This window comes from Caretta caretta, chromosome 11 (assembly GCF_965140235.1).
Source record: "Caretta caretta isolate rCarCar2 chromosome 11, rCarCar1.hap1, whole genome shotgun sequence".
Taxonomy (NCBI): Eukaryota; Metazoa; Chordata; order Testudines; family Cheloniidae; genus Caretta; species Caretta caretta.
The window spans coordinates 66343344-66357491 of NC_134216.1; the positions used below are offsets into that span (position 1 = coordinate 66343344).

Below are 14148 nucleotides of genomic sequence, written 5' to 3' on the forward strand. Positions count from 1 at the left end.
GGCTATGCAATTTTTGTTTGAACATGTTAATTTTGGCTGAAAGCCTATTTCATCTACATTAATGGCCCTGATTCTCTTCTCGGTTACACTATTGCATAACAGGATAAATGCTTCTGAAGTCAAAAGAGCCAGAATGATGTAAAGCTAGTGTGAGAGCAGATTCAGCCCCAAACCACCTCAACAGCATTCTAACCGTAAACCTATATTATGTCGCTTGGTTCTCAAACAGCTCTCTAACCTTATTTTTCTAATATTCCCAAGCAGTTTTTGATATTTCATTCAGTTTGCCTCTTAATAATCTCCTCCAAAGTCGATGGATTTGCACTAGCCCTTTGTATTTTAGGCACTGAATCTGCACCCACTAGCAAATGTCGCACATATTGTAGACAACACGATGCTTCCTGTTACAAACATTCTTAGACATTTGGTGTCAGAGTGGAGGCCTGGACACGAACGATGACAGCTCCGCGGTAGAGATGCCAGATTCCCCAAGCCACTACTATTGACATCTTGGCAAAAACACCATCAGCACTTCACTGCTGGATTACCAAGTGTGAAAAATTGATCCACTGCTTTTTTACTGAGGCGTGGGCATGGGGCTGTGAGTTGGCATGATACTGATTTCCATTTGCTGGTTTATGGCAACTCTCCACTGTTGAGAGCAGCACTGAAAATATGAGATGCGAACTAGCTACCACTGAGTAACCCCATGTCATGTCAACCAGACAATCCATGTGCTAGAGAGGAAATATCTGGGGATTTATGGTGCCCCTGTCAACTGACCAAGACAACAGAATGGATTAGAAGGAAACAGAACAGCCCGACCAGACCTACAACTGGTGATTGTGCCAGTGACCGACTTAAGCTGCAAACATGCTTTAAGGTAACACTAATGAAGACAGCAGCGCTCTGGCATTCACCTCCTCATGCATAACACAAGGTGGTAGGGCGGAGATCCTAGTTAATATAGGAACAGACCCTGCATAGCTCTTACTCTGGGGCTCAGCGTAGGGGGGAGAAAGCTGGGAGCAGGGAACCTCCACTCACCCATATGTGGCCTGTATAATGCCTGAGCAGAATTGCAGTCCCAGAACTCAACATAGGGAGTCCTCCTTAGCTACTCCCTGAGGAGCATCCAACACTCTAAAGGGAGAATCAAGGGCTGGAGAGCAGGCAAAGCAGTCAGTCTGCCACAGCTACACACTAGACAGAGGAGCTGGTTGGCCACACAGTGGGAGTATGCTGCAGCCCTTTGCGGGGTAGTAGTAATAAAATAGTGTAAACAACATGCATGTCCACTTAACAGCCCCTTTAACACTACCAGAGTAGGTAAAGGAGCCTTAAATGTAAATGAGAAACAGGCCTACAGTTCTTTTCTCTGCCAGAGACTATTTCTAAACCTAAACGGAAACAGCGCTCTGCCAGGAGTGTCTGAAAGTTTGACAAAGAAACAAACTGTGTTAAAGGAAGACAAAAAATCCTCTATTCACATAGAAAATAAACTGTTGAGTAATCTTTCATTAGGAGCCTCGTTTCCCCGTCTCCTTTGTTAAACAAAAGTTCCACAATAATATTACTCAGTTAATTAAACAAGCAAGGAAAAAGTCAATTAGGCCTCAACGTTTTATGAGCTTAATTGACTGAAAACACTACAAACTTGCTGCTTCTTTTCCAAACAGCTTACAGTGAAGGGGTTCCAGCTAGGGGGAGGTTTAAATTCTTGCTCATTTACACCGCTTTATTGCGCTCGCTGATTGCTTTTCCCAGTAGCTGAGAGAAACAGCTGCAAGAATTTCCTGACCTGTTGCTTAGTCTCCTGGGAGTGGAAATCATCTCTTATGATTTGTATCATAAACAGAATCATAACGTATCATTTACAAGACTGGCGAGAGTTCTGAAAAGAATATTAACTAGGACAGGTCTATTATCCAGGGTGATCTGCGTCCCAAATGGTACAGAAGAGGTAGATTTCGGTTGTTGTATATACGTGGGTGATTCCTCACTGAGGTTGCTGATAGCCTTCCCAAGCTCTTCAGCTCATCCAAAACAAAGTTTGTCACCACACAGGATCTCCCAAAGTTGTGGTTTGGACCAAGCAATCATGGAAGGGACTGCTGACTAACAGACCTCCCATTCTATTACACCCCTGAGTATGTTAGCAATGTTTTTAATAAAGGACATCAAAGCATTGACTTGTTTTAACCATTCTTTAAGGGGGAAAAAGTCATTAATGTGGAAAGTTTTTCAGCTGTAGTGTTTCTCAAGGAGCTTCATGTACAATACAGTACTGTCATCCATGGATACTGAAAATCACATTGGTTACCAGGCAGCTAGATAGATTGGACTAAACTGGATAACAAAATACCACTCTTGGCAGCAGGAGAACCATTAGGTTTTTTCTGGTTTTAAATAGGTCTCCAGGAGAAGAAGTGAACGGAGCTTGTGCAAAGGACAGAGTTTATAAAATGCAGAATCTGAGCACTTTGAAAGCATTTGCACAAACCCCGCAAAACATGCACGATGCTCCACCGACTTCACGTCAGCAGTGAAGTGTTCATCCCAGGTTTAATTCCAATAGTTACTTGTTGTCTCCAATCTGTATTTCTTCGAAGTATTTTTATCTGAATTTTTCCTGACCCTACTCCTTACCCAGTTATACCACAGTACATGTCATTCACATCCCCAAGCTACAGGTGAATCATACTAATTAAACAACATATAGATTGGTGATCTCCATCAAATTTCAGCCACTCATATATACAGATTCCTTGGACTGTACCCATAGTATTAAACTTTATTAAACAAAGTTACTGTATCAACAGAATAATAATAAATAATAATAATTCAAGATATTGGATGACTCAATAGCTCTTATCCATGTCTAAATTTGATGATGACCCACAACATTTAGAGAGGGGTCCTTCATCTAATGTCCCGATCGAACAACAATAATTTGACTATCCACTCAGCCAACAGTGCACAGGAATCACCATCAATAAGATGTTTGTTTTCTGGGAACGAAGGCAGCTGAAGAAAAGTGGCAGTGGTTTGACAACTTATGTTACTTTAGGTCTCAGTCCCGCAAAGACTTATGCCTGGGTGTTACTTTACATCCTGTGAGTAGCCCCATAATGTGAAGCACAGGAATGGGATCTTGGTTAGCTAACTAAATATGTATTAGACAGAATATACATTAAAGGGCTAAATCTGACAAATGGATGCATCTGGGAAGATCATTTGCAGAAACTGGCCCTAGAAAAGGATATTTTAAAGATATACTTAGTATTGGGTAAGTATCTTGCTTCACTGAAGGAGGCTGTTGTCGCTTTTTAAAACAAGACTTTATAGCAGGCGCTCATTTTGGTGACATAAGTAAATAAGACTTAATAATTGGCTTTGGCATTTAAGAGCACAAGAAATCAAAGTCTCACAGTTGTGGTAAGGCAAATACTTTACAGACATTGTTTTTTATTAATTAATTAATTTAATGGTTGATTTAAGCACCTGTTAAACAATTTTAAAAATAGCTGTCGTATTTTAGTTCCTTTGGACTGCTCCGATTTCCAATGCTTTCTAATGCTAAGACTGAGACTCTCACTTCAGCTTTGCACAAACAAACGGTCAAAAAAAGGCAGCTTCCCATTTGCTTATTAATTAGGTTTCATTATATTGAAATTATTACGTCTTTACTTTTCTATGTAATTAGAATGTGGTTTTTTAATATAAATTCTTACATGGGCATTTCTGCTTAAATAGCATGTATCAATGTAATGAAATAACTCAGGACAGAAGATTGAGAGTCTTATCAAACTGAAACTACAGAGGAATTTTAGGTAGGCAAAATGTAATTACCCCACTTGGAATCTCAACAAGATAGGCGTATTCACAGCCCATGAAAAGAAGACAGGAAGTAAGAAATCACTATTTCCAGGTGCTTATTACTAAGCCATAAAAATGTGTTCTGAACTGAAACTTGGTACGGAAGGATTGAAATTTTGAGATAAATTTTGTAAAAATGCATTAGTCTGGTCTTTTCGGGTTTGGTTTGGTATTGGGCCTCCTGTATATTAAAATGTTCTTTTCTTCCCCATACAGTCAAAGCTAGGGTGACCAGATGTCCCGATTTTATAGGGACAGTCCCGATATTTGGGGCTTTTTCTTATATAGGCTCCTATTACCCCCCACCCCATCCAGATTTTTCACACTTGTGTAAGCAGAGTCAGGATGAGCTCCACCCTGACATCTGGTGGTGAGGTGTGGCAAGTTGTGGAAAAGAACTTCAGGGGCTGATCTCATTTGCATAGGCACACCCACCCCTCCTAGCATGAGCCCATAGCTGCCCAAATGGTCACTTTGGCTGCTGTGGGATCCCCAGTGTCTCTGTTATTGGGGCACGAAGAATAAATTGTTATTATCCTAGTTATGTGAATCAAGGACAGTGGAACTGTACTTAGCCTTTTGTTATGATGGAGGGACTCACCATCAACTAAGTAGCACTCGCTAGGCAAGGGACATGGGTTCCAAAACTCTGTGAATTGAGAGAGAGGCTGGGGACAGGTATTAATACTTGGTGGCATGGGCCCCCTGGTGAGGGCCCTTACATGCTAATTGCACTTCCTCCTCTCTCTACTGGGGAATATCAGAGCTAATTTTGATTCCATTGGGAGTCTAGTTACAGGCTGTTGAGCTGAATTCACTTTGGGCCAATGGTGCACCAGCACTACTACAAGCTGAAATCACAAAAGAGCTAAACTTACTAAGAGCTGAAATCACTGAGTGTTGTGTTAAGTCGTGGGAGAGCCTGAAGATATATTGCGGAGCAGTTTGTGGGATGGCTGGAGGGTCTCATGGGAAGGCTGGCAGAGTGGCTGGTGGAGTGGAGTGATTTGTGGGACAGCTGGTGGAGCGGAGCCGAGCCCCATGGAGAGGTGGGGCAATCGGCTTTGGACCACGTAAGTTGCCCCTTAACCCTCCCCCCCATCTCCACCCATGTTGGGAGGTAAAGCTCTGCAGATAAACTTCCAAACTCTGGCGCTGCACTGACCAGGGACAGAGACTTTTGGGTTGTTGGACTCTTGGGACTTTGGGTGTCTTTGGGCTGCTGGACTCAAGAACCAAAGGGAAAGGACATGCCCCAATTTGCTTGGGGTGGGTTTTTGCTCATGGGTTGTGTTATGAATCCTGTTGGTGGTGTTTCCCCAACATAATGCCACATTGTTTCTCTCTGTTATTAAAAGACTTTTGCTACACTCACACTCTGTGCTTGCGAGAGGGGAAGTATTGCCTCTTGGAGGTGCCCAGCGGGGGTGGGATATATTTGTCCCAGGTCACTGGGTGGGGGCTCGAGCCGGTTTGCATTGTGTTATTGGAATGGAACCCCTAGATACCGAACCCGGCCCTTGTTGCTGCCAACTCTGATGGGCAGAAGGGTTACACTTGCTATCCGGTCAGCCTAATCAAAGCACACAATACATTTAGCTTCAAAAGATGTTACTGCTTATGACAGGAATTCATTTTCATACAGATTTTCAGAAAATATGCTTATATCCTCTCAATGGGCTTGCACAGGGTACAAGTATCAAACCCAGTATGTTTCCACAGGGTAGAGAGGAAACATGAAAATTAGCTATTTAAGTACATGGCCAAAGACCAATCATTTCTTCATGGGCAAGATCCAAAGCCCACTGAATTCAGTAGAAAGACTTCTATTGACTTTATCAATTGACTCAAATCAGGCTTTATTACAGTGTAATAATTTATTCAAGTTTCTAATTGGCTGCTGAATTGATACAATTCACAACAAGTAACAGTTTATCTCGAAAGGTTTCATTAGACACTGAACGAGCCTATAAAACTGGAAGATTTTAAACAATTTTTTGCACAAAATCAATCTTTCTAAATTCATATTTAATGAATGCTCTCTGCTGGCATTATGTTAAGAACCAGTGGGCCCAGTGCTGGAAAAAGGCAGCAGGCCCTTTATTTTAGGGTGATAAGCTGGTAAACTTAACTACCAAACTATATTCCCTAGAAAAAGCTTTATAGTATTTCACTTTTTACAGTGAATTTTCATAAAATATTAAGATGCATGCACACCATAAACTATATCTTATACTGGATTTATACTAGCAATTAAAGGAAAAGACTGTATTCAAAGAGAGCCCTATGCATTGCATTTAGGATAGTACTCCAGAATTCATTTTAATAGAGCTGGATAATTTATTGAAACACCTGACAACACAGCTGCCTGCTGGAAGATGCCCATTCACCACCCCAAGTCCCAAACAAGTTTAGTATCTAGCATGCTGTGGTTTTTTAAATGTAATTTCTGGATTTACCACTGGGGCTATGCAAAGAGATCCACCCACTGTTTTTTCAACATTTCTCAATCAGGTGAAATGTATGGTGTTAAATTCAGTTCTCAGCTGAGAGGCTACAAACACCCATAAATGTCCCAGGAGTAGCCTATGTGTTAAAAAGTAAAATGTGCTTCTATGTATGTTTGCTATGAATTTTTTTCTTTTTTCCACAAAAACAAGAGATTTAAGTACATAGCCAAAGGGGTAAAAAAATAATAATAAAAAAATGCTATGTGAAAATGAAGCTTTTCTGACAAATAGATGAAAGTTTGCTCAGGAGTGAATGTGGAGAAATTCATAATTTTTCCATATTCACTGAAAAAGAAAGTTGTTTTGATAGAAGAAACAGAGAAATTTTATGCTAGATCAATTCTGTGCACATTCACTAATTTTTTTACGGCGCAGTGTACCCCTCTACCAGTCAGTCCAGGTAGTTATATGCCCCTCATCACCATGTGTATCTTATGTGCAGCAAAAAAAAAAAAAAAAAAAAAATCTGAATTTCTGCACACACATCTATCGTCTGCAGCGAATTATCACCTGAAAGCAACATCAGAGCACTGGCTCGTCAGCCCTAGCTAATGCTCTGTTACTCCTGGATGTACACTCTGCACAAAGGATGACTGAATCATATGAGATAGAAAGGAAATATTAGGACAGTTCTTCTATTCCCCAGGAGGACTGATACTGGATTTGTCTCTTGTTCTAGTCCTAAATGAAAGGAGTGACTCTTAAAGGAACCCTGTGTTATTAAGTGGTATTCACCTTTCAAGGCAGCAAATCCCACTTCAGATCTGGTCTAATTACAAGGCTCAAGACTGATACTTCTTTGTGTTTTGTCCAGGATAGTTTTAGATCTCTCAAACATTTGGGCTTAATATTAGGCTGAATGGTTTCAAAGTTTTCCCAGAAACATTTTGCACTCAACAATGATTCAGTTACCAGTAGAACAGTACTAAACCAATAAGTCGGACAAAACTTTTCTCTGCATGTTATCAGCTGCCATCTTATTCAGCCTCTTCAAACTGTAGATGCTCCTTTCAAATCCCTGACAATTTTGCAAAGATCAAGCTTGCTCAATCAACCTGCTGCTTCTGCAAATCGGAAGAAATTCTTTATTGCCCTGACCTGAACCACCACCCTAAAAGGTGCTCAGGCCTTTATTCCTATAGAATAAACTATCAGAGTGAACACCAAATGGTTCATGTTTTTATGAAGCTGCAAAAACATAATGATGGGCCAATGCTGATGATGCTGGAGATTAATGTGTACTTCCTGCCCAGGATAATTCTCTAGTGTTTTTCAAAGTGATAGAGATCCAAAAGCCCATTCTCTTTATCTCCATCCTGTTTCATCATTTTTTTTCCAAAATATCTTCTAAAAATTATACCTACATTTGTATACAACAATCACATTTTAGATCGGGGTGGGCAAACTACGGCCCGCAGGCCGGATCCGGCCCATCAGGACTTTGGATCTGGTCTTTGGGCCAAAAAGTTTGCCCACCCCTGTTTAAATGGTTCACTACCTGATTTTTAAATGCAAACATCCATTAAAAAGAATCGTTCTTCAATATTAATTGAAATGGTTAATGTTACGGAAGTATCTAGGGGCACCACTGGTCCCAGGGATGGGGCAGTAGACTGAAACTCAGAAGACTTCAATTGTATTTCTGACTCTGCCACCAACTGTGTGATCTTGGGCAAATCACTTCATCTCCCACCCTTTGGTTGCCTTGCCTATTTCGTACCCGACACTGCAAACACTTACGGACATGCTTAACATTACTGTTGTGAGTATTCCTATTGGAGTTAACAGGACTAGTAACAATAGTTAAGTTAAAGCACATGGATAAGTAATTGCAGGATCAAGACCTAAGACCGTTAGCTCTTTCTCTGTGTTTGAATAGCGCCTAACATGGTTGGGGCCTCTAAGATGTTTGTATAACAAGAAAAAAAAATGTAATACCACTAATATAAGTTACAAAGATAAGGAATGACACAATGTAGTATTAACATCTGAATGCAATATACGTATCTTTTTTCAAGTTTGCATATATCTTAACACAGAATTAAATTGTTTGTCCCTTCTTTTGCTGATACGTGAGCAAAAGTACACAACAAAGATACAGCTTTTTTCAGTTTCTCGGTCACAAACTTCTCTGGGTCATCCAGTATATTAATCATTAATCCTTTGCATATCTCAAATTTCTATCGGCTTGCTGTTCCTATCCTCCTTAGTTCTTCAGACTGATTGCTCTGGTTTGGGGGCCTGTTTCTGAAAACACTTCTATATGTGGGCAACTTCACTGAAGTTACTCACATGTGAAGTTCCAGGATCCTAAAGTCTTCATCATTTACCAAGGACTTTCTGAAATATCAGCAGTGATTCAGTCCCTTTAATATAAAATTTCACAAAATATTGATCTATTTCTGCTGAAAAACACTTTTTATTATGGCCAAAAAATGGTGATGTTTGTATTTTCCTCTGACATTTTCTGGTAGTGTTTGTATTTTCCATATAAATCCACTGACATGACTCTACACTGCAATAAAACAATCTGACAATGGATGCAGGCTTCCATCTCTGGATAGGGTAGGGAATTCCATGTTCTGATAGCTTTTGCGAGTTCAAAACCTCCTGAACTTTGAGATTACATGAAAGGGTGAAAAGCTACTCCTGACAGCTAATATGGGCGTACTTTCCAGCTCCCCAACCATTTAATACTGTGTTCAACCTAAGCCTCCAAGCAATCAAAGCCTGTGCAACAAATGAGAAACTGTTCTATGAAGTGAAAAGCACCCCAGCGCACATATGCGGCTGGGTTCACCCTGGACCATTTATTTTCGATTGTCTTCTTACACATGGTCTCCAAGCTCTAACAACCTTGAAGCAATGTTGAACTGTTATTGTATGAGGTATGGGGCTCCCTGTTTTTTCCTGCTCATCTATTTCTTGCTTGAGTTTTTATTTTGTGGCAAGACAGGAGGGAGGGTGGCTGCTTCCTTGAAAAGAAAGGATTCAGCAGCATCCTAGCCAGCCTATTGAACCCAATCGGCGGTTGACACGGTGTGACCCTTTCAAAGCACTCTTTATGGCAATACTCAGTGTAGGAGAGAAAAGAGAAAGCTTCTTGTCTCCAAAAGGTTCATAGAGTCATATATTTCAAGGCCAGAAGGAGCCATTAAGAGGATCTGGTCTGATCTCCTGCATAACATAGGCCATATATTTCATCCCAGTGATTTCTGCATCTAGCTCAAGAACTTGTTCTTACTCAGGCACCATATTACACCATCTTGCAGTTGGCCCAAAAAGTTCTCTCCCCCCTGAACCTCAAATGGCCAAGAATAGCCAGTCACAACACATACAATTATTTTGAACACATGCCTCTTACTAGATTGCAGGCATACAGCCAGATCCTTGCCACTTCCCCACTGCCAGCTCAGGCAGGGGCAAGCAGCCAGGAAGCCACCATAATTGAGCATTCCCTTGTGCAGGATATAGCCGGCATAACCCTAACTCTCACCACAGAGTAGGGATTGGTCCAGGATCAGCTATAGCCAGGGCTGGGATAATTGGAGCTGGCATTGCTGGAGCACCGTGCATTCCAGTAACCCTCAGCCGTTAGACCAGCAACTAGGTGCTGTTCCAGTTGGCACATCTGAAAGCAGCCAGGAGGTTACTCTAAATTATGGTGGGGCCCAAGGTGGGGTTTCTAACAATATGTGAAGACTGATGAGATGGTGGTGCTAAAAAATGTGTGCTTTCTGCACGCAGGACTGGGCTTATTCAGCATTCAAGCCACATTCACAAGCTTAGAGATCAAAGGGAGAGCCATGAGACTGGGGAAACACAAAGGAGGACCGCAGTCCGACAGTCTAAGAGAGCACAAAGCACAAATGTAACATTTCTGGCTGGCAAAGGCACAAATCCAGGAAATGTCACTTAAAGGGTGAAGTAATTTAATGAATCTGATCTCTTGGAAGTGCACTAGCAGATGCTTACAATGAACTGTATGGATGCCATGATGTGGCTGCCTTCATGCAAATTCCTGGCCTAATTTCAGTGTAGCTATGATCATGTTGTCTGCCACACCGGTACAGTGGTCTTAATCCAGTTTCTAACAGACATGCCACTCTATCAGCACTAATTAGCACCCAGTTGGTAACCTTTTCAGAGAGGTCTAGGAAAGAAAGGAGTGAGAGTGAAAGAGATTAACTCATCCAAATATTCCTCGATGTTAGCCCTCTAAGGAACTTTGGTGGGGCTATAGTTTTCAGTGCTGTCAAACAAACACCTTTTCAGGACCACTACATTCACTTCACACTTATTGCTTTAGAGATCGTAATTGTGAAACTGGGTTTCTAACAGTGGGAAGCTCAGTGTCCAAGAGTCAAAACATGGTGAGCCAGCAGCGTTCTCGTTTTTCAGTCGCTCACACCCGCATGCTCTGTAATTGCCTATAAATCTCATCAGAGGCAAGCTGGGCCAGATCCTCAGCTAGTGTAAATTGATGTAGCTCCACTGACAGCACTGAATGCAGAGTGACACCAATTGGGAATCTGGCCCACCATATCACATTCGTTCTGTGTATACATCCGCAAACCCATAACAAACGAAATGTATGCATTGAGCAGAAGTACTTACTGCAGTTCTCAGGCTTTTTGTTTCGGTGGATCACTGTCTTTTGATTGGGCGTGCTGAAGAGGCTGGTCCAGTTGATGGTGTGATAGTAACACAGGTTGGTATTGTCAGTGATGTAGATGTTGCCAGCACTGATCTGCTTCAGGGACTGGAACTGTAGAGAGGTAATTGCCTGTTGCTTGAGGATGAGTAAGGAAAGGCCGCTGCAGGAGCAAACATAAGCAGTGAATAGCCCTGGAATGTGTGATTTATCCCATGCATGAAGTGACAATGGCACGTCTTACCTAAAAGGAGTATTAATAAAGGACAACTCAAGAAGGGAGTTTAGTTTCAAGTGCTTCCAATGTCACATACACACAGCATGGTTCAAAGATTCATAGCAGGTCAGTATAGTTACGCGGCTGTAAAGCAGTGAATGAGCATGTGTGTAAGAGACACACTGAGTGTAAGAGACCACAAAGCAGCCTTGCTGACTTGTCTAGTGGAGCGGGACTGTGCTATCAGGGGTATGATACTATAAGCTGTGATGCTCCTGCTCCCGCCCTGACTGGAGGTTTACAGATGTTACTGGCCTCTATGGCACATAATACAGTTTCACCCACTCTCGCTGTTTTGAGTTCAAGTGCTATGCTGACAACTGCAGAAGAGAAGGAAGGTTTCCAAAAAAAGAGGGGGGGAGTAATACTGGGAGCAGCTATAAATGAAAGAGAATGATGCGGTCCCACATAACGTGCAAAAGTCCTCTCTCAGGAGTCACATTAATGCCAGCTATAGTAATATGAGAAGAAATGATTATTTTCAAGAACATTCCTCCAGAATGCTTTCAAGCATTTGGGTTTGGTTTTTTTCTTATATCAAAGTATCTGGTTATCTCCCTTCATCATAGGAAGAGTACGAGTTCCCTGTGCAACATGGAGAGGTTGATGTACATTATTTTACAGTTGAAAATGAGTGAAGCCGGAAATCAGGGTATTCTCTAGATTATTTCATGTATTTTAATGATTGTAATTGTTTTCCAGATGCTCTAAATGAAAATTGCTACTTCAAAACTGAATCCGGGGCTGTAATTCAATCTCAAGGTTTCCCTGCTATTCATAATCTGCTTGGGCTGTCTATGATATCAGGATTTCCTAACATTTCATTCCACCCGGAGCCAGGGGTTGCTGTATGTATCATATAGATGTATTGTCTCACTCCCCCATTATTTCTTACTACATTTGCTCCCTCCAACAGCAACCTCTCCACATCAGTTTTCATACCAAACCGTCACTTGACACAGGGGAACTGGCAAACTATTGCAGGTGCCATATTTTGCAACGCTGCCGGGGGCAGCTCAGTGATCATCCCTGTTGTTCTCTTCTACTGCCTTTTAGGAAACAATATGCACCCTATCACGAGTCCACTGTGAGAGAGGCAAAAGGCATCTGAGTCAACACAGTCAAGTGTGATATTCCCTTACAACGGAACACGGTATCTGTCATAAATCATAATCTTCAGAACTACTGCTACTGTTTCATGAGTCAAAGGTCTGGAGCATGAGGAGCAAGACTGGGCACACTGCACGTTCTATCATTCATGGTATTGTGGGGCTGGGGAGTGGATTACTGTGGCAGGAAACTGAGAAGCAATGATTTTTAAAGCAACATAATTAACAGGGTCAATAGCGTTTGTGCAGTTTAAAGCTGTTAGTCCAGTGTTAGTGAATACATTGGTAATTGAGAAATATGCTTAGTGATTATGCAGTTGGTCCTCATGAAGGACTTTACATTCTATGCTATGCTTAGATATTTTTAAGGTCAGGCTTGACAGAGCCCTGGCTGGGATGATTTAGTTGGGGATTAGGTCCTGCTTTGAGCAGGGGGTTGGACCAGATGACCTCCTGAGGTCCCTTCCAACCCTGATATTCTATGATTCTATGACATGATAGTCGTTGAAGGGCAAGAGCACAGTATAAATTATTACACAAATAGAGAAAAGCACATCTTACCTATATAGGGCTCTTCCACCTATAGTAACCAAGTTGGAAAACACACGGAAATCTGTCATGTTTTGGGGCCATGACTGAATATTCAAGAAACCTGAAGGAGATAAAATCAGATATGTTAGCAAGTGTCTCATCATCTAAACCACAGAAACTGCTTTATGACATACTTGAATTATGAAAGAATGATAAAAGGATAGCATGGGTCTGAGAAGCAGAAATAGGTGGATAATGAATGATGCAGGATACTGTCTATGAATGTCAGTCACTATAGAATAGACTCCTCCAGAAGAGCAAAGATTTGTAAATATGTTGTTTTAGAAAACTCAGAACTAGTCCACTCCCAGAGACCAGAGATGGGAGAAGTCTTGTAATGTATGAGCAAATTCAACACTTCTTAGGTTTCCCAGCTTTTTTCTAGCAAAAGTCAGCAGACAAAATCAAGATATGCATGAGCTGAGGAACACACGTGTGAAAAACCCACATGTTAGTTGAGTTCGTTTTGCTATAGCTAAATCTAATAAAATATCCCAGTTTTGAAACAGTTCTGAGAATTTGGATTTGAGGCATTGTAGTCCAGTCTCCTCTCTGCCACATGTGGCATTGTGATGTTCCAGGACAGGCAGTAACATAAATATGAATCGCTGGGGTGATATAAATATGAATCACGGGGATGGGGAGGAGTGACAGAAACACATATCATTGCCGCACGGATGCCCTCCCTAGCAGCACATGCATAGCGGGAAGACCATGAATCACACAGTCCCCAGGTGCCTGGCATCACGATGACCCTCATTTAACAAGGAACTTAAGCATGTGAATAGTCCTACTGACATCAATGGGACTTAAAGCTGTGACCTTCAATGGGACTATTTGGGTGCTTAATGTTTGCTAGTTATGTACCTTTCTGAGTTGTTGCCTATATTACCTAAGACACTTCATTATTTAGGGTGAGATCCAGAACTCACTTGCACATTGGTAACTCTGCTGACCAATTGGGGTTGCTAGTGGATGTAAGTTAGGGCACAATTTGTCCCTGATTTTTGAGTGGTAAAACATTCAGGGGCATGTACTATAAGGTCATTTAAAAACGGCAAGAGCTTGCTTAAACTCCTCCCCATGATAACCATCCCACAGTGGGTAGAGCTTGTCTATGTGGTTGTT

At 41.6% G+C, this 14148-nt stretch overlaps 1 protein-coding gene across 6 annotated transcripts in view; it reads right to left on the reverse strand.

The window, feature by feature from the left end:
* Nucleotides 1-14148, reverse strand: part of ERBB4 (erb-b2 receptor tyrosine kinase 4) — a 975001-nt gene that overhangs the window by 213889 nt on the left and 746964 nt on the right. For all 6 annotated transcript variants that reach the window (XM_048869092.2, XM_048869089.2, XM_048869091.2 and 3 more), the window contains exons 11-12: nucleotides 12991-13081; nucleotides 11007-11206 (exon numbers count right to left, since the gene is read on the reverse strand). In XM_048869092.2, coding sequence (XP_048725049.1) covers nucleotides 11007-11206; nucleotides 12991-13081 — 291 coding nt within the window. The remainder of the gene's footprint in view (nucleotides 1-11006; nucleotides 11207-12990; nucleotides 13082-14148) is intronic.